We start from the raw sequence: 20,272 nt of genomic DNA on the forward strand, positions 1-20,272 counted from the left end.
GGGGAGAGACAGCCCTTGGTTTGTAGGTATGGCATTTAGTTCTAGACCACTGTGAAGGGCAGGGGGAGCAGACCCCAGAGTCATCCCCAAGACCCTCAACTTTGCTTCTGTCGAGCACTGTTTGCTGCTAGAGCCTGGAGCAAAGCTGATCCACTGCAGTCCCCAGGGCTCAGGCGAGGGGTCTGCAAAACACAGGCACCATGGCACTCAGTGGTGCCTGGCTGCTGTTTCTGTAGGGTTGCCCTGCCAGTGGTGTATTTCCAGCCACCCGTTCTGCTGCTTTCATCCTGCCAGTCCATGTGGCATGGGGGTGGCAGCAGGAATTCTGCAGGTAGCAGAGTACAGGGAGCTAGCCTGTGCCTTGCCAGGACCCTCAGTCCTCAGTCGCTTTGCTTTGGAATAGTTTAGGAAAGCAGGACAGATTTGTGTACTCTTGGCATATTCTCTGGTGCTGGTGGCACTGTGATTCCCTTCTTAAGCCAGGAGCAGTGGAATGCCCTTCCTGATCCCTGCTGTGGGCTGGAGGGAGGCATGTGAGTCCCATCTTTCTGATCAGTGATCAGTGCATGTTGCGGAGTGCCTGAGGTTTTCTTGACTTTGCTTTGGGAGATGCAGAGACTCACTAGCCCTGGGAATCACTGCCTGTGTTCTGTATCTGCCACACTGCAGCTTTGTTGTCACACAAGGTTCATTGCCTCCTCCCTAGGGCTGCTGCCCTGGGCAGACACTGTGTACTGCCCTGCCTGGGGCAGCATTGTGGCCAGTAGGAATTTCTGTGCCAGGATTTTGTCATTGTGTGCTGGGGAAAAACTCTGGGGCTGCTCTGGGAGTTTGGATCCAACAGCTGGGCTGTGGGACTGGCCACCCTTTAAATAGTGCATCCCTCCTTGTGAGGAGCAGGGCTGAGTGTACTGAGTGAGGGGAGCACCACTGGGTGTGATAATGGGAATCTGCAAAAGAAACCATGGTCTGAGTAGCTAAACCACCAGGACACCCTGGCTGAGGCCCCTGCTGCCTGGCTTCATGTGTGTCAGTCTGGAAAGGAGACTCAGAGTCCCAGCCTGCATCGCTGGTCCTGCTGATGGGACCAAAATAGAAACTGTGTGGCCAGCCTCTCCCCCCGACCCCTGCTCAGCCTCAGCCCCAGCACCATGGGTGATGTCCATGAGTCCAGGGCTCACCCTCTTCGTTTCAGCCCTGGTTAATTCATGGCTCAAGGCTGTCAGTCTTTCTGTTCAGCTCCTCAGCCAAATGCAGCAACAGATTGTTTACATCAGTGCTGTCAGGTTTCTTGATTGCCAGGAGGCAGATTATTTACTGTACTGGCATATAAACTTCATAACATTATGATGGTGGAAAGTTGTCAAGGGATATAAATGCCCAGAGTCAGCCCAGGAGGCTCCAAGGAGATGGTTTTGGTTTAAATTAAGATAAAACACTGTCTTCCATGGATTTTGGGAAGGAAATCACATTGTTGTAATGGGAACATTACTCTGAATATTAGGGCTGGCAAACTCTTCACTTTATGAAGTCTCTGTGGAGGATCTGAGCTACTCTGGCAGATGTGCTTTAAAACAGATCTCATGTTTACCCTGAGAAGGTGGTGCAAAAGGAGATGGCACCATGGCATCATACAGAGCTTGGGGTGAAGTGGGATGGAGCTGCCAGGAGAAGGGTGTTGGGAAAATGCTAGGAACTGTATTAGTCTCAGTCCCTTCTGCTCCCAGCCCCCGTTCTTCTCAGAAAACCAAATGTGAGCATTTTCTTGTGGAGGGCCAGGCATGAAGGTGGGATGGCTTTTGCCTTGCTTTGTTTGAGGCATGGCTAGGCAGTGTCCTTTCACCTGGCTCTGCCTGCCATGACAAACTGTCAGACTGTGGTGTTTCATTTCTTTGCCCTTCTACAATTGTCCCCCGAGGCAGCTGCCGCTCCTTGGTGTTGCATCTGTCACCCTGACTTGCTCATTTGAAGAAAGCATCTTAGAAGTTGTATCTCCTCCCTGTGGTGTTCCCAGCTCCTGACTGGCTGTGAGTTGTGCTCTTGCTCAGCCAGGTACAAGATGAATACAGAGAGTCTACACTGATATAGCTGCCTGTCCCTTGTGAAGCAGTGCTGTCCTGGGACCTCCAGGTTGGCCACCCAGAGTGCCCAGTGACACTGACAGTCTTCTGAGCTAGTTGGCAAACATGATTAGATATTGCTCTCATGCCCATGCTCAGTAGCCCTGACAGGGACCTCTATGCATCACGTGTAGGGACCTCAGGGACCACAGGGCTGGGAGGAGGTCCTTTACAGCTGCATGCATCTGACCACCAGCTGGTTTCTAAGCACTTACCTTGCTTTCTTACTAGCAGAGAGGTCTGAATTTATCTCGATCAGGCCCAGGACTCACTGAAAGATGAGATGTGTTGCCCTCTGAGTACCCTGCTAGGATCAGAAACTGGCTTCTGCAGCTTAGAGGGGCAACCTTACAGTTGCAGCAGTAATCCCCTCCTCTGCAGAGTGACAGTGCAACTGAGGATGTCCTTGTCCTTGTTCTGGGAATACCATGCTCCTGCAGCTCAGAAGCCTGGAAGTGGCCCATATAGGTGGTGGCACTTGTTGCAGTAGGTCAAATGTATGAATCCTAAAATAGATGAGCATAGCCCATAGCTCACCTCTCATGGTGCTTTGAAAGGCTCATGTCTTGGATGGAGCCTCTCCATCCCTGTTCTGGGGGGAGCCCCATCTCCTTGCTTATGCTGGACCCAATGTGGGGAAGCTCCTGACTCAGTTTTATTTGTATGATGGTAGGACAGATGACAGCTGGAATGGAAATTCTGAGTAGAAACAAAGTGCACAGTATGGGAACTTGCTGATTACTGCACACCTCACTGCAGCTAACGCCTGAGGGCTGCATCACATCTTGACCAGCATTTTCCCTTCCCCATCTGGCATGAGGGCACCTTCCTCAGCAGACCTCATCTGTGCAGGTTGCTCTTGTAAGGTCAGAGAAGCCTGGCTGGGGAGCCCCAGGGAGAGGAGAGGTCGGTGATGATGTGTGGGAAGCAGGACAGGAGAGGGGGGACAGGATCTCAGCAGGGGTGGTGTAAGGACAGTACATGGGAAGATTGAATATCAGAGCACTGGAAGGGCATTGCAGGTTGTGCAAGCTTGTGATGGAAACAGAGGCTGAAGGCAACCAGTGGTGTGCCAGTGGGGTGGGAATGAGCAGCAGCTCTCTGGATGGGCTCCTGGGTCCCTCAGTCCCTCCAGTGCCCTGGCAGGGAGGAAGCCCAGGAGATCTTGCTGTCACACAGGAGTGCCTGTTAATAACACACTTTCCTTGTGGCTGATCTGTATGAGTCAAGTGTCTTTGCCAGGAGAAGACAGATTGTAAACTGAAGTGGGCTCCTGCTCACACTCTGCCAGCTCTAGTGCCACAGCAGCTCCCCAGCACCCACAGCTAGCCAGGATGCAGGAATGCAGCCAGCTGCCATCAGGACAGGTGCTCGTCATGGAACAGGGCGAAGCTCTCGGACTTGTTTCCCTGGTAGTCCCGTGGATGGAAAAAATGCTTTCCAGTTGACTAATTGGAGGTTTGCTGAAAGGTCAGAAGGAGCTGATGGTATTATTATGTCCAGACTTCTCTGTGGCTCAAGGCTTGTGCATTTATCAGCAACAACCTGCAGTATGGTTCTCTTGCCTCCTTTGGTGCCAGGAGGGGGGTGCCAGATTTGTCACTGTACGAAGGTAACCTGAGATCTCTCTTGCTTCTGGGCACTGGCAGGAATGGACCAGGCTGCTGGAGGGACAAAGGGAATAATAATGCAGAGGAAGGGCCAAGAGGGTGTGTGGCACAGGATCCCTCTGCCTACCACAGAGAGCCTGTTAAGTATGGTACATGGGAGTTTGCTCTAGGTTAGTGAAACAAAGCAAAATAGTGGAGCTGAATATCCGGATTCTCTTCGTGATGTGGGCAAAGATTATGTCATGGGGGACACTGCATGTTTAGCCCTAAGGGTCAGCCTGTCTGGTTTTGGAATCACCATCACCAAATGAGAGCTAGCTGCTGGATATCTGGAGAGATGTCTCCATAACAGCTGATTCAAAAGCTCTACGTCCACTGCAGTTACAAGATGCAAGTTTTTCCTCTTAGATCCCTGCTGTTCTTTCCAAAGGTGTTTAGATCTTGATGGGACATGTTCCTGCTTCAGCAGCATCTCTGTACTGAGGCCAGGCAGGGTGTGTAGGATGCTTTGAGGAGTCTGGTAGTAAAAAGCACCCCACCTTTCAAGAGCTCTGATTGCAGATCATGAGCAGACCAGAGCTGCTATCTCCTTCCTTATTCGCAGAAGGAGATTGAAAAAACAGTGTGTATCTGCTCATAAGTAGAGTTGGTATCTCAGAACATGCAGCAGTACTTCCTTACTTTGCACCCTACAGATGCCAGGCTGCCTCGATCCAGCCTCCTTATCTAACTGAGCCGAGTAATGTGCTCTACAAAGTAGCCACAGGTGCTGGCTCCTCTCCATCTTTTCTCCATGACAAACAATGGAGATGCCAGAAATATGCTGGTGTTAAGTCTGGGCCTTCCAAGGCTTAGCTGTTTTCGGGCTCCTCTCTGCCTATTGCATGGTTCCCCAGCTGCTCTGCATGCAGCTCTGCTAATGCATATCAACCATGGGCAGCCCCAGCAGTTTATCCATCTGCTCCACCAGCAGCAGCTCTCACACCTGCAATCCACCATTTGGAGCTCAGCTTGGAGGTGAGATGCAAGAGGTGGGGATATGTTCACCCAGCATATCTGAGCTGCCACATGCTGCTGTCATGGGCTGTCAAATGGCAATCTTGTAATAACCTTCACCACTGGTGGTCAGAGCTTGATTCCACGTGCCATTTACAGACAGCCCTGAAGATAAAAAGGTCCGCAGTCAGCTAGTGCTCAAACATAAATGTCAAACCAAGGTTGTTGTATCAGATTTCCTCACGAGACTGGTGCAAAAAGGAAGGAAGCTGTGTTAAGAGATCTTCCTGCCCACAGCAGCAACACAGTAAGCAGTGGAGCAGTTTTGTGCCGGTGGAATATCTGGGGTGGGAGGGAACAGCCATTCAGCTCATTTGAGGTGCCTTTGGTCAGTATGTCTCCCCCAGGAGCTAAAGCAGACCAAAAAAGGTCTGTTGCAATGTGCCACATCCTGTATTCTTGCTTGTGTTTTTTAATGTGTTTTATTTGTTCCGAAAGGTTTTAATACCTGTTGGTGAAGCTGCTCATTGGCAGCCATCTGAACATGATCCAGCATGTGCCAAGTGGCCATGAAGGCCAACAGTATCCTGGCCCGTGTCAGTAAGTGTGGCCAACAGGACTGGAAAGTGACTGTTTCTCTGTACTCAACATTGGTGAGGCCACACTTTGAGTGTTGTGTCCAGTTTGGGGCCCTCCTCCTGCCACTGAGGTGCTGGAGCACATCCAGAGGATGTACAGCTGGTGAAGGGTCTATGGAACAAGTCTTAGGAGAAATGGCTGAGGAAGCAGGAGTCTTATGGGAGACCTTATTGAGCTCTATAACTACCTGAGAGGAGATTGTAGCAAGGTGTGGGGTCAGTCTTTTCTCCCAGGTAACAAGTGATAGAACAAGAGGAAATGGCCTCCAAATGTACAAGGAAAGTTTAGATTCTCTGATTCTATGCTGTTTACTGTGCATCATCTTGCAGATAATATGGAGAGGGTGCATAAATGGAGCACTGCAGTGTGGGGAACAGACTGGAAGCAGAGTCATCAGCAAAATGCTGATGCCCTCTGTGAAGCTGCGTGGGCCTTGGGTGGATTGAACCTTCTGGTGACCAAGTACCCACCTGCCTTGCTTGCAGGGGTAGGACTTGAGAAATACTTCTGAAGAGGTGACGCTTTGGCTTTGCTTTCAGTTCAGCCAGGCTTTAGCTGCCCTGATGCTGCTCTCTGGAGCCCGTTGCCTTCCTTCCTTCCTGCCTCCTTCCCTCCCTTCCTCACTCATCCCTCCTTCCCCTACATTACTGAGTACAGGCATGGTGATAAGCCTATGGAAACTGAAGAGCTGGCTTCCTTGTCTGCAAGGGTGGAGGAGACCAAACCAAGCCTTGTCTTTTCCAAGAATACAAACTGACCTTTGTATTCATCTATTAAAAAGAGGTACAGCCCAATGTGCTGCTTGTGCTACAAGCACTATCAAAAACTCCATTTTGTCCAGAAGACAAAACCTGTGTCCCATCTTACATGTATTTCCCAAATAAACAGAGAAGAAGCTTCTGATAAATGCACCTGTTTTTGTGGGCCTTAGGTCATTGAAAGTTTGGGCAAGAGTGATGTCCTGAAGGTTCTCTGATATCACTGATCCATAAGAATGTAAAAGGGCATGGTTAGAGAGGAAGATAGAAGAAGGGGAGGAGATGTCAGTCTGCGTGGTGAGCAGCATGCTCATGCTCTCGTGGTGGGTAGAGGAGATGCCTTGCACAGCATGGAAATCCTTGAGAGTGGTGGTGATGATGGCTTTTGTGTGCTTGCAGGCTACTATGATTGAGTCCCCTGCCTTGGGAGCAATTGAGAGAAGTTTGCTTCTACCAAACTGTGGGTTTTGGTGGGTTTTTTAAAGTTGGCCTTGAATAAATCCTCTAGGAGCTGAAGAGAGGTGGCAGCTGGAGGGCGGGAAATGAAGCACTGTCTCTGGAGGAGGGGAGCACTGGAGCTAGCCAGACTCAGCTCCTTCCACTCAGGCCTTTGTGTGCTGAGCTACTGCCACTGAAAGTGTTGCAGCGCCTTCCACCCATGGCTTTTAACAGACTGCTGCAATGTCCAGGCAGACTGTCAAGGTTTGAGAGCTGGGCAGGGAAAGCATGAGCTTTCCATAAAGCTCTTTCTCCCATGAGAAGGAAGTTCTGCTTAGGACAGATGGGATGATCTTCCTAACTCTCCTCTGCCCTGCTCCAGCCTCTCCGAGCTTCCAGCTCTCCCAGACCTCTTGTACCAAATTCTCCTGCCCTGGTTTTACTGGCCTGGTCGATTTTCCTCTGTAGGACTCACAAGGGCTTTATTTCAATTTGCTACAAATTTGGTGGGACTGATACCTAACTAGAGTGGTTCCTGTGTGGAAACCAGGTGGATCAGCATCAGGAGAGTGGTAGGGGTAATGGAGGTGCCAGGGCTGATTGGCACCTCGGAGTGCACAGGCGTTCTGCTTAGTGGAGTGCAGGGAATGCAGAGGGTCCTGGCTAGGCAGCGACACCTTCCCTGCCATTGCAGCCCTCTGGGCTGAGCTGTGAAACTCGTGGAGCAGTAAAGCTATGGAGAGCAACACTACCACACGCCTCTGGTAGCATTGCCATGTCTCCCACTCCCTGCTTCAGCCCTCTATCCCTTGCTTCCCGCTGTCCCCTTGCCCTGACAGCCACAGCGTGGCCTGGGACTCATAGGGGAGTTTACTTAATCCCTGGTCTCTGTGTTAACAGCCACCATCCGGATGCAATGGAAACCTTTTTCAGGCGGCACTTTGGGCGGAAGGGGCCGCGGCGCAGCAGCGTGGTGGCTGTGCCCACGGGCAAGGCCAGGCGGCGCTCCCAGGTGGGGCTGCCCTCCGCCTCGCTGGCCCAGTGCCGCCGCGGCTCAGGCACCGCAGCGGCGTCCCTCTCCTGCCTGGGGCTGGTCCGGCGTCCCGGCACGCGTCGCCGCTCCAGCACCACGCCGCCCTGCCTCAGCCCCAGGTTTGCCGTGCAGAAGAAGCGCGGAGGCCAGGCACAAGCCATTGATGCCCAGCTGCTGGGTCCCACTGTCCTCCTGGCCAGCCTCCTTCCCACGGGGGACGAGGGGGACGGGGCTCACTGCACTGACAGCTCCACATCTGAATCTCCAGAGGACGGTGGTGCAGCAGCAGGAGCTGAGCAGGGCCAGCACGAGCATAGCGCTGAGGAGACGTGGTTGGCCATGCTGCCCCAGCTGCGGCCGCTGCAGGCAGGGCTGCTGTCGCGGGGCCCCCGCTGCCTGCGGCGCGCCTCCTCCCACCGCCTGCCCACCGAAGCCCTGCACGGCCGGGCTGCCTACGGCCTGCCAGGCCGCTACCGCCGCCTCAGCCAGCGCCGGCGCTCCAGCGATGCCCCTCAGCCTGGGCCGCTCCCCTCTGGCCACCCCCGGCTGCTGGCCCAGCGCTGTGCAGGAGTGGCTGGAACCAAGTGCCCCTCTGCCACCCTCGTCAAGGGTTTGGGACCGGAGCCCACCGGCCACACCACCCCGGACGGCTGGAGCCCCCGGCTGCTGTATGTATGGTGGCAGCATGTAAGCAGGCAATGCCTTGGGGAGGGGACAGGGGGAGTGTACACCCAGGTTTGGTGGGGAAGGAGGGAAGAGACTCAGCGCCATTGGCCCTGGCTGCCATTGGTGTCTTGCAGTGCTGCTGGTGTACCACAATGATCTTCCACCTGGAGCTTGTGGGTGTCCTCTCCTGCCAGGCTGAGGCCAGGGGAATGTGGTAGGCCTGGTCACTGGCTGGAGATGTACACCTTCTCCTGTTGGCTGGATTTACTGCTCCTTTCCTCCACCCTAGCACATCTGGGAGAAGCTCACTAGTCCCAAACAAACAGTTCCTTTTATTCTGGGCAGTTGTACTGGTCCATGGAAACACCCCAGGCTCTGAGAGATGCAGGGAGACTGTTGGACAGGTGCTCTAGATTGTCCCTGCAAAGGCAGTCCCACCACTGCAGCTCCATGGACACTCCCAGGGTGTTTTACAATGGAGCCCTTATCCCTGAGGGCATTAACCCAGCAGGCCCATGGTGTGCCTTTTGTTGGGTACAAGCTGTCTGGCTGAGCTGTCAGCAACGTGGCCAGTACTTCTTCATCCCACAGGACTATCTCACAGAAACAGGTACTTCTCAGCCACCTGGGATGGAAATTCACCTGATTTCCAGCCACTTGTTCCTGAGGAGCCTTTTCTGCTGTAGCCTCACGTGTCATCTTAGAAGCAGGTTGTGCTTTGCATATATATTTAATAGCCAGCCCTCCTTTGTCTTCCAGGAAAGCTATTGCTAAATCCAGTCTCCAACACATGGTAGCCCAGCCAAACCCAGCACTAGCCATGAGGAGCGACTCGGAGAGGCAGATACGCAGCACTGTGGATTGGAGCGTAAGTTGTACTGTGTTTTGCTGGGCATTGCATGGAATGGGCTCTTGGCTGAGAAGCAGCAGGCTCTTCCCAGGGTTGAGGCTTCCCAGGTGACTGACTTTGACACATTTATGGCCTCTCCCATTGCCACCAGCTGGTGCCAGCATCTGTGCTTCTGGCAGCACTACTTGATGCTGCAAAAGAGAGGCTGTGGAGGCACAGGTGGTTCCTGGAGGGATGGCATAACTTCTCCTCTCCCAGCTTTTCTGCTTCCGACAGCCAAGATCTGTTGCCTGGGGCCAAGCAACAGGAGTAAGCCCTTGCTCCTTAACAGCCAATGCCCCACAGGTTTTAAGCTGCCCGTTCAGATTGTAGAACAGAAGCTGGTTCAGGAGTGTCCCCTGCACTGAGTTTGCCCTGATGCCTCCTCTCGGGCTGATTAAAGCAGGACACTGCAAGTGGTTTGTAGGTCTTGGAGTTGGTTTCCTGGGGGCCTCTTGTTTACAACAGGTGGGACATGGCAGCAGCTTTCTGAGGCTTCCTCTCTCCAGATGTCCATGGCTGTTGCATGCATCTTGTCTCCTGGCCTCCACCTCCCAGCCTTGTCCAGTATCTTGTCCCTCGCACAAAGTATTTTAGGGGCTCAGTTGCCTCTCTGGGGGTTCTCTCAGAGGTTGTGTTGTCTTGTGTGTTTCAGGAGGCTGCGGTCTATGGGGAGCACATCTGGTTTGAGACCAATGTCTCTGGGGACTTTTGCTACGTTGGGGAACAGAACTGCATGGCAAAGCTTCTGGTGAGTCACCTGGGGCCACAAACACGGCTGTGCTGTCATCGTATGGGGAGACCGCAGAGGCTGCGCTGCTGCTGCTGCTGCTGCTGCTGCTGCTGCTGCTGCTGCTGCTGCTGGGGGCCATGCAGGGGTCTGGGGAGCTGCCAAGGCAGGGACTGTGTCCCTTCTGCCTCTGCATACCGGAGGGCCTAGTCCCCAGTTTCTGCCAATGCTGGTTCTCATTTTGCAATGGGAACCTGATGCAGGGCTGCCCCTTGCCTGGAGGGTTCCAGAGAGAGGATGTTGGTATTCCACACCCTTGGAAGGACAATCTGAATCCAAGACCCTTCAACAGAGGAGAAAAGTGAGCTCTGGAGGCCCAGGCCTGTTGCCTCCTGCCCCTGCAGTCCTTCCTCCCAGTTTGTAGGCTCAGTCCTGCTCGTGGTGCAGGATATGGAGCGCTGATGCTCCATATGCCGTCCTGCAGGTGCCTGCCACTGATACCACCCTGCAGATACCTCCCAGACCAGATTCCATGGTGCTCTCAGGCAGTGTCAGAAAAAGACAAGTACTGCAGGACAGGACAGTAGGGCAAGTGCCTCCCTGCTCTGTCCCAGGCTTGAGAACAACTGCTATAGGCACATGCTTAGACCCCCTTCACTAGATAAGAAGTCTAGGTTGTATCTAACCTTACAGTAGAGCTTGTACTGTATCTCAGTACATAAGAAGGAGGTATGATGGGAGGCTGAGCTTGCCAGACTCTGAACACTGCATATTTTCATTCACATGTATATTTTTTCTCCTCTTTTCTTACCCTTCAGCAAAAACCTCTCTCCAGGCGCAAGTGTGCAGCCTGCAAGATCGTAGTGCACACACCCTGCATCGAACAGCTGGAGAAAGTGAGTAGAGCCTGTTAAGCCCTCCCTGCAGCTTGCAAAACTGTAGCAGCCTTGTCTTGGGCAGCGAAACACAAGAAGATGGAGGAACTGCAATGTGTAATTGCAGAGACTGGTCTTCTGAGGAGACAGTACCAAAATCAGGATCTAGTGATATGATTGGGACCCCAGGCCCCATTTTGTTCAGTAACCAAGACATGTTTTGTGGCAAGTACCAAACAACTCCAGAGGTTCTGAATCTTACTGTAGTGCAGCAAATTCCAGTAGATTTCCTTCAGGTACGATGGTTTTACTGGTTCCTCTCCTGTGTTCTTCCTACAGATAAATTTCCGCTGCAAGCCTTCCTTCAGGGAGTCAGGATCCCGGAACATACGGGAGGTGAGACATGTGCCTTAGACTGTGCCCACATCTGCATCTCCCATTTCCAGTTTGGTGGTAAAGACACCAGATGCTGCCAGCGTGTTGCCCATCCAAGTGGAGGCATCATGTTCCTTCCTGCTCCAAGGGAGTGGTGCCATAAAAGGGAGTTTCTTTGCAAGGCAGCAGCACAGACTGGGTTTGAAGAGTAAGAAGTTTGCAGGCAGCAGATGCAGAGCATCCGATGGTTTGCATGTCCTGAATCTGCATGGGAGGAACCTACAGACAGTGGTTTTTGGGAGAAATTTTGACCCTTGTGTTGGGTCCTCAGGCACATAGATGAGGCTGTGGCAAACAGCAGGTCCCCAAGTCTCCTGCAGTTTGGAAGGAAGCAGTATGGCTCCTTTCTGGCTTTATCACTCAGCTCTGACCTAGGTGCCACAGGTGGCCGTGGAAGTTGCCCACAGTAGTGGTATCAGACCCCTTCAGCCCATGTTGTAATGTACTGGGCATAAGCAGTGGCCTGGAACCTGTCTGCTGACCTGCAGTGGTGGAAGCCGCTGTCAGCCTTCATGCTTCACCCTCCGGCCTGTGGAGTCAATGTAGCCTGTGCAGCGCTCTGGAGTGGGTGTGGGTGGCTCAGTCATGGGCCATTTTGGTAACAGAGCTGCCCCCAGCACACTGTGTTTGTGCTGGCACAGCAGACCTAGCTGGGGAAGGATGTTCAAACATAGGGCTGCCTGCTTTGAAATGCCGGCATGACGTTGTAAAGGGAAGCTTTCAGCATCACTTTAAACCTTCCTTTCTTGCTTTGTTTTTCTTTCTGTGCCTCCTTCCCATATTGCTCTTAGTCTAGCTCCCTTATTTGTGCTTCATTTACCTTTTGGGCTCTGCTAACAGCTTGCTGTCTCTGCTCAATTGTCTGTCTCTGTTTTTCTTCTCTCCAGCCTCTACAAATCTTTTCTCTCTCCCTTTTCTTCCTTTTTCTTTTCTCTCACAAACTCTGCTTCTCCATCCTGTCTTTCTAATGCTTCTCAGTTCCTCCAAGGCCTCTTCCTTCCTGTTTCCCTAAAAAGGTGTTCTTCTGGCCTTTGTGGTGCCAGGGATCTCCTTCAGGGTCAGCCCTTTTGCTAGATGTGCCTGCTTGGACCCAGAGCTGAGCTCAAGGCATAGCCCTCCTTCTGCTCCTGCTGGATTAATATCCACTAAAGCCAACAAGACTCTTCACCCCCGTCCCATGTGCTGCACTCAAAGGAGGCAACACTGGAACTGACCCCAACCTCCTGCCAGTTTCTGTCTCTCATCATCATGATCCCAAAAGCTGTCAGGAGCAGGATGTTGGGCCCTGCCATGCCAGCCTGTGAACTCGTACTCCCTTTCTCTTTTTTCTTCTCTCTCTGCAGTTTTCCAGCCCGTTCCCAGTCCAGGGCTGGAAAAACAGGATAGGATTTAGGACAAGTGGTACTTCATTACAAAACTTCTGAAACCCTCACAATCACTTCTGCACGTCCCAGCCCTGAACCCACTGTGAGCCTGCAAGCAGAGCAGAGGTGCTGCCAAGCAGCCTTGCTGCCCACGCTGGCACTGAAGCAAGCTCAGGATTGGCCTGGGGAAAGAGCAGGGGGAAGTGGGTGTGGAGGGCTTTGAGGCTGCCACTCTTCTCGAGGAATGTGGAGTGAGGAGGTTCACTGCTTAGCTGCAAGCACTTCCATCTTCTTCCTGTGGGCACAAACTGTGTCTCTCCAGGGATTTTCACGCCATCCACCAGCACATTTTTCACCTGGCACTAGGGGCATCTGGGCAGAGATGTTAGGGGACAGAGATGTGCTGCTGCTTACCCACTCGCCATTGGATCTGCTTTGTGTGATTCTCAGTCTTTAGTTTCCCCGTCCTCCTTCCTATTTCTTCTGGTTTTAATTCCCTTTTCTTGGAGCATCTTAATTTGGCCTCTTGTCCCCTGATTCTTTGGCTTTGCCTTCTCAGCAGGTGGGGGGCTGGTCCCTATGAGCAGTGGTTTTGCTGCAAGAGCAGAGGTTGGCTGGCCTGTGTCCATTCCTTCTGCCTGTTCCTGTGTTCCCTCCTGCACTGGGCCCTTCACTTCTTTTTTTTTTTTCAATTTTCCTTTTTTCTTTTCCGTTTAGCCCATTGTTGTCCGACATCATTGGGTGCACCGGAGGCGGCAGGAAGGGAAGTGCCGGCAGTGTGGCAAGGTGAGAGGACATCTTGGGCATTTTTCTCAGCCTGAAGGAAACCTAAGGTCAAGCCAGAGACATGCACAGGGCTTGGAACCAGGGACATCCCACCATTCCTGTTTGACAGCAAAACCAAGACACGTGCCCTGCTTTACTCAGTGAAGTACTGTGTGACTGCTTCCCACATAGAGTAGTTCTTGCCCTGAAAGAGACTGTCTTCCTGACATGCTTTCCTTGAGCAATAAGGACACCCCTACAGAGCACAGTGGCCTCCCTGGTGCTGTTGTGATTGGGACTGTGTGACAGGATCTGGAGGGCTCCCGCTGCAGGCATGCTCTCTTTGTTAATGTCTCTTACTGTTGGATGATAGGAAACTGCAGGGAATTCCCTAAGCCTCTTGTCCTTTCTTCCTTAGGGTTTTCAGCAGAAGTTTGCCTTCCACAGCAAAGAGATTGTGGCCATCAGCTGTTCCTGGTGCAAACAAGCGGTGAGCAGAGCCCCCCTGAATGCCTTTCCAGTCGGTTCTGCGGGAGTGACCTCTGCTTTCTGCCGGGGCTCCCCGAGCTGCTGCTCGGCAGCCTGCCCTCAACAGCTCCCCCTGCTGGCAGAGGCTGTACTATGATATTTGCAAGCTCCTTTGAGAAACTTTCTCTTCGCTGCCTTCCCGTTACAAAATTCCTGCATGGTTTCATCCAGCGCTCCCTGCATTGGCATGGGAAACCTGAGAGGAGGAGATTGTGGCTGTGCCCAGCAAACTGAGCAGCTGAGTTTTCTCTCTGTCTTCTCCTTGGCCAGTATCACAGCAAAGTATCGTGTTTCATGCTGCAACACATTGAAGAGCCCTGCTCACTGGGGGCTCACGCTGCTGTCGTCGTTCCTCCCACCTGGATTCTGCGGGTCCGGCGGCCCCAGGTGAGTCACTTCAGCTCTTGGGGCTCTTTCAAAGTTACCACTTGCCCAGTGGCTCCTCACAGAGTTTTTGTGTTTGTTCCTTTTCTCTATAGAATCCGCTGAAATCTAGTAAAAAAAAGAAGAGGACATCATTCAAGCGGAAATCCAGCAAAAAGGGGGCCGAGGTAAGATATGAGGGGACTGGGAATGACCTTGTCTTGGAAGGGCAGAGGGACTGAACAGTGAGGAGCAAGGCTGAGAATAAAAGTGGGCTTTTCTAGATCTGTACTGACGTTAAGGAGGTTGAGCTGGAGGGAGCATGCCTGCTGGCAGGGTATATTCCAGAAACAAAGCTTATGGGGTGGCTGGGATGTTTTCTTCCTCCTGCTTCTGACCTGCATGATGTTAGGGCTCAGCTGGAGGTGGCAGTTTGCATTTCCCCAGCTTTGTTGAAGGATCTATGGTATCTCTTTGTTGAAGGATCTGTGGTATCTCTTGCAGGAAGGGAGGTGGAAACCCTTTGTCATCAAGCCCATGCCAGCTCCTCTCATGAAGCCCTTGCTGGTGTTTGTGAACCCCAAGAGTGGTGGGAATCAGGTATGGCCTTGGCTGGTATGTCTAAGAAGACATCGCTGTAAGGGCATTGCCATTTGAGTGCTGAGCTGTCATCACAGTTTTGGTGATGCTTCAGCTGCACAAGAGGCCACAATGCCGGTTTGCTGCATAGCAGTTCCTACGTTGGCCAAGCTTTGCCTGTGTCCCCTCCAGAATGGTGTTGTCTTAGCCTGTTCCCAGGCAGGACCAAATGCCTCCTTCTGCTGTCCACTGGGAACTCAATATTACCTGAAGTCTTTCTTCTCCCCATAGGGAGCCAAGATCATCCAGTCCTTCATGTGGTATCTCAACCCACGGCAGGTTTTCGACCTCAGCCAGGGTGGACCCAAGGAGGCGTGAGTACTGATGGGGGCAGCACCTTTCTCTCCCCCATCCGTGTCCCAGGATTCCTCCTAAGAGCTCTTTCCCCAGCTCATAGAGGGAGACATGGATGTGGCTTTGTGAATGCCAAGGGCTCTGAGAGGCAGCTGCTGTGTAACACCTTCAGTAACTCTCCCCTCCTCAACCTCCCTGTTGCCCACAGGTTGGAGCTGTACCGCAAAGTCCACAACCTCCGGATCCTGGCGTGCGGGGGAGATGGCACGGTGAGTCCCCAGCCCCTCCATCCCCTGGTGCCCCTTCCCCCAGGCCTTTCCAGTGCAGACAGCAGCCCTCCTTGTTATAATCCAGAACAGGACAAACTGGGCACACTGCATCCATGGTACAGCTGGTAGCAGAGATGCTGTGGGTCCCCTTGTGCGCTGTTCCAGGGAGTGCTAGTCTAACATGTCTGGATTTGTAGCCCTTTTGAGGGCCAGTGTCCTCACTGGGGTTACTGGTACATCTGCAGCACCTGATTAGAGTGTTAAAGACTGGGAATAGCCTCAGTTGTGGCTAAGGAGACCCCATCTCTGCCCCTCTGCCATCGCTAGTGCTCCAAGTCACCTCTGCCTGCCTGCTGGTCTCTGAGATAACTAATGGTTTCTTTGTACTCTCTTGCTTGAGCAGGTGGGCTGGATACTCTCCATTCTGGACCAGTTACGCATCAACCCACCTCCTCCTGTGGCCATCCTACCTTTGGGGACAGGGAACGACTTGGCCAGAACACTGAACTGGGGTGGGGTAAGTGATGGACACAAGAACCCACTGCTGAGAGAGCAGGGCTGAGTGCTTCAATCCTTGTTTCAGACACGTGGTTGGAGATTTGCATGGGCTCATGTTTCAATTTCTTGTAAATACAGAGCAACAAATAAGTGCAATTTGGATGTTGCTGTTCTTCTGACATTTGAATGGTACTGCATTAGATTCTACAAAAGCAATTGGCTTTTCAAACTTTGGAAAATTTTTAGAAGGCAGATGTATTGTTTTAAATTTCAAGTCCCATTTTGTTGTGCATTCAAGTAGAGTTGATCTCTTCTACATCTTTTATTCTGAGATGCCTTACCAAAGCCTGCTGTCTGGGGTATCTCTCTGGGAGGCAGGCATGAGGCCCCCAAGTCCTTCTCTTCACCAGGGTTACACAGATGAGCCTCTGTCCAAGATCCTATCGCACGTTGAAGATGGGAACATAGTACAGCTTGATCGCTGGAACCTCCATGTGGAGCCAAACCCTGACACAAACCCTGAGGAAAAGGATGAGGCAGCTGCTGACAAGGTGGGACACCTCTCCATGTCTATTCCCTGTGCTAGAGTCTGCATTCTCTCTTCTGTCACTGGCTTGGGCAGTCCCAGCACTTGTGGCTGTGTTCTCAGGTTGGTGTTTCCCTCTCACTCCTCCAATTCCACCATTCTGTTCATAGCTCTGAGCCACAGCGTTCATAGCAAGAGTGTATGTAGAGCTCATAAATAAATGCCTACCAAAGGTTTTTAACCACAGCTTACAACAGGTATAAGTCTTCTGTGAGACTGTTTTCTTTAACAGAAACATGGGTGACTGCAGAAACCTCAGAGAGCAGAGTGTGTCCCCTTGGACCGTTTCCCTTGCCCCTAGGAGCCAGGAAATAATCCATCATCTCAGGCTGGTGACCTCTGTATTTTCCTAGGGAAAAGGCAAGCAGGATCTTTTAGCCTCATGAGCACTGTAATGGCTCTGCTGTAACCTGACCTCATCTGTGCCACGGGCACATGCTGGCGGCCTCATCCTTATTTCTCCTTTCCATTTCAGCTCCCTTTGGATGTCTTTAATAATTACTTCAGCCTTGGCTTTGACGCACGGGTGACGCTGGAGTTCCACGAATCTCGAGGTACAGGGCAGTGGCAGGACTTGGTCGGGGTCTGTGGGATGGGCCTGTTCTCATTTGTGGGTTCCTCAGGAAAGGGAACAAGAGAATTGCTTCAGGGACAGAGCTGGAGGTGAAACATGAGGAGCAAGTCCAAGCTGCAAAGGGGGAAAAGGGGTGCCTGCACAGGAAAGAAGCTGGGGGCAGACCCCTGGCTGAGGCTGGCTGGAGAGCTGTGTCTGAGGAGAGCTGGCAAGTAAAATGTTTCCATGTGTAGGCCAGTGACCTGGACTTTTTTCTCCTTTTCCCTAGAGGCCAACCCAGAGAAGTTCAACAGCCGGTTTCGGAATAAAATGTTCTATGCTGGGGTGAGTGTGTGGGGGATGTCTGAGCCTGCCATCATAGCAGCCTTAACGTCAGCTGCAGCCCAGGCCTGGACCCGCCTCCTGCCTGCAACCTAAACTCACCCATAAGCTACAGAGACCTTCACATGCACCCAAGTTAAGCCCCCCAGCCCAAAGCTGGAAAGTTGCTGGAGAAATACTGCAGTGCTGGGAGTCACAGCTCCCCTTTGGCTGTGAGTGCTGCTGGCAGTAAAACTTGCTCCATGGCCTGCAGTACAGTTGCTGTATTGATCTCCTGCCACTATTGTTCTTGATCTCAAGCTTAGGGGTGGTCACCGAGGCAGGACCGCCCTGGAGCTGTGGGAAGGCAGACTGTCCCCCCTGCAGAGGAAAAGGAAGCCTTTCCATAGTCTGCACACTACTTTGGTCTTTTATTATATACCTTGGACCAGTTACAGCTTCCTGGCTAATTACATCACCCTCCTGTGTCTCACCTGAGAGCTTTGCATCTCAGTATCAACTTTGTTCCTCTGTCTCCCCATCCTCAATATACTTTCTAGCCATGTGTCTGGTGACTGGTATTTGAGCAGTACTAAAGGCCGAGTGCTGCTCTGTGCCATCTCACACCTGTCTCGCTTGTGTCTCTTTTGCTGTCTGCGCAGTTAAGCCCAAAGGGGAACCATGCTGTCCCTCCTGGAATCTCTAGATGGGGTCACTTCAGCTCTGTTGGGTGGTACTTCATATCAGCTTGAGACTGAATTTGTCTCTTGTTACTTGATTCTCACTGTAGGAGACTCATCTTGTCAGCTCTTTCCTAAAGCCAGGACTGGGCTGGCAAGGGAATACTAGAGCATGTTACTTACAGTGCCTCAAGGTTTTTGGTAGGCAAAATAGCAAGAGGAATGGACCAGGTTGTTTTGGAGGAGAAGAGGACTTCTGAGAGTGGATGAAAAGGGGGTTTGCAGGTTTGATCAGCTGAGGTCTGTGTCAGGTCAGAGGCAGGCTGAGTTGCAGGTCAGAGGCAGGCTGCCTGGCTTCCCATTCTGGTGGACACCTGGGCACTAACTCTGTCTCTTACCTTGGCAGACGGCCTTCTCCGACTTCCTCACCGGGAGCTCCAAAGACTTGGCGAAGCATGTCAGGCTGGTTGTGAGTGTACTGGGGTGCTCTGGTCCAGGGAGGGGGTGAGCTGTGGAGGTGTGAATAATGTCCCTTGGCACACTGAGTATGTCAGGGTTGGGGAACAAACGGGGAACTTTCTGGGAGCATCAGCTTCCCCTGACTTGGAGAACATTCACTGTAGGGAGCAGAGAAGGGAGGTAATTTCTTCCTAAGTGAGTAGGATGGACCAGGCTCCCCCTTACAGCAGCCTGAGCACCCCTGTGTTGTCTCTAGTGTGATGGGATAGACCTGACCTCCAAGATTCAGGACCTGAAGCCCCAGTGCCTGGTCTTCCTTAACATCCCAAGGTGAGCACCCTCAGGACCTGTCTTCATATGCTGGGCTTTTCACACCTGTGCTGTAGATCTCTGCCTGGGTTTGGGGTGCCAATCCAGGTATTTCTTCTTGTCCTTTCACAGGTACTGTGCAGGCACCATGCCATGGGGCAACCCTGGGGAGCACCATGACTTCGAGCCCCAGCGCCATGATGATGGCTGCATTGAAGTTATCGGCTTCACCATGACATCACTGGTGAGTTAGTGCTGTTGCCAGTTGTAGGTAGCAATCAGGGGAGTGAATGGTCCCATTGACCACGTGTCAGCCAGCCCACAGCTCCACAGATCCTCTCTGGAGGAGTTGTGGCTCTGGCCTATATGACAGTGTCTGCTCTCTAAGATTTAGGTGAGGTGCTGTCATGCCCTGGTCTCTGTGAGTCCCTTCTCACTGAAATCATACCTGAGACCCTCAGAACTTGGTTCACTTGTTACATCCAATGACAATGGATGTTCCCCTTATCCACGTCTCAGTCCATGTTCTGCTCTCACTCTGGACCCTTTCACAGGCTGCCTTGCAAGTCGGTGGCCATGGGGAGCGGCTCTGTCAGTGCCGGCAGGTGGTTCTCACCACATCCAAGGCCATCCCCATGCAGGTGGATGGAGAGCCCTGCAAGCTGGCAGCTTCCTGCATCCACATCTCTCTGCGCAACCAAGCCAACATGCTGCAGAAGACCAAGCGGCGCAACTCCATGCCTCTGCTCAATGAGTAGGTTCCTCAGATTGATCTGCCACCTCCTCTCCAAGGAAGGATGGTTGGCAGGGAAAAGGATGGGACTGATCCGTGACTGGCAGAGGCATTTCAGTCCTTTCTTGGATAGGGTCTGGGAAGGGATTGGGTCACAGAAGTAAGACCAGACCCTGACGCTGAGGAAGCTGCTGGTGCCAAGCTCCCCACCCCAGTCTATACAATACTCTTGCCTGTTTTGGAGGGATTGGGGCAATAAGGAGAAAGCAGGGTATCACTTTCTGAAATCTTCCTTTTTCCTTGCCCCCTGCACACAGCCAGCAGCCAGTGCCCGAGCGGCTGCGGATCCGGGTGAGCCGCATCAGCATGCGCGACTATGAGGCACTGAACTATGACAAGGAAAAGCTCAAGGAAGCCTGTGAGTGACCAGCTGAGTGACCAGGGGGTGGGAACTGCAGTCCCCAAGTATGGCAAAGCCTGTAGCTAAACTGTGAGGTGTTGGAAATGGGGCATGGGCTGCTCCCTGAGTTAAGCCTGTGCCCTGTCCTTCAGCTGTGCCACTGGGGATCATCGTGGTTCCAGGAGACAGTGACCTGGAGTTGTGCCGGACTCAGATTGAGAAGCTACAAGAGGTGAGTCTGCATGAAAAGTGGTCATAGCTTAATACTGAGAATGAAGGGACTCAGGGAAAGGATTTTGAAGCCACCTTGACCTGTACACAC

At 52.5% G+C, this 20,272-nt stretch overlaps 1 protein-coding gene across 5 annotated transcripts in view; it reads left to right on the forward strand.

Moving 5' to 3' along the window:
* Positions 1–20,272, forward strand: part of DGKZ (diacylglycerol kinase zeta) — a 54,341-nt gene that overhangs the window by 20,213 nt on the left and 13,856 nt on the right. For 4 of the 5 annotated variants that reach the window (XM_058025566.1, XM_058025567.1, XM_058025569.1 and 1 more), the window contains exons 2-22: positions 9,020–9,128; positions 9,805–9,900; positions 10,698–10,775; positions 11,094–11,150; positions 13,271–13,339; positions 13,737–13,808; positions 14,117–14,233; positions 14,326–14,397; positions 14,714–14,809; positions 15,080–15,162; positions 15,351–15,411; positions 15,815–15,928; positions 16,320–16,460; positions 16,971–17,049; positions 17,338–17,393; positions 18,456–18,518; positions 18,765–18,838; positions 18,950–19,061; positions 19,372–19,571; positions 19,868–19,968; positions 20,103–20,182. In XM_058025566.1, the coding sequence (XP_057881549.1) occupies positions 9,020–9,128; positions 9,805–9,900; positions 10,698–10,775; positions 11,094–11,150; positions 13,271–13,339; positions 13,737–13,808; positions 14,117–14,233; positions 14,326–14,397; positions 14,714–14,809; positions 15,080–15,162; positions 15,351–15,411; positions 15,815–15,928; positions 16,320–16,460; positions 16,971–17,049; positions 17,338–17,393; positions 18,456–18,518; positions 18,765–18,838; positions 18,950–19,061; positions 19,372–19,571; positions 19,868–19,968; positions 20,103–20,182 (1,930 nt within the window). Of the gene's footprint in view, positions 1–7,315; positions 8,263–9,019; positions 9,129–9,804; positions 9,901–10,697; positions 10,776–11,093; positions 11,151–13,270; positions 13,340–13,736; positions 13,809–14,116; positions 14,234–14,325; positions 14,398–14,713; positions 14,810–15,079; positions 15,163–15,350; positions 15,412–15,814; positions 15,929–16,319; positions 16,461–16,970; positions 17,050–17,337; positions 17,394–18,455; positions 18,519–18,764; positions 18,839–18,949; positions 19,062–19,371; positions 19,572–19,867; positions 19,969–20,102; positions 20,183–20,272 lie in introns of those variants that run through there. The other variant, XM_058025565.1, reaches the window with a different exon arrangement.

The sequence above is a fragment of the Melospiza georgiana genome, chromosome 6, assembly GCF_028018845.1.
Source record: "Melospiza georgiana isolate bMelGeo1 chromosome 6, bMelGeo1.pri, whole genome shotgun sequence".
Classification (NCBI taxonomy): Eukaryota; Metazoa; Chordata; class Aves; order Passeriformes; family Passerellidae; genus Melospiza; species Melospiza georgiana.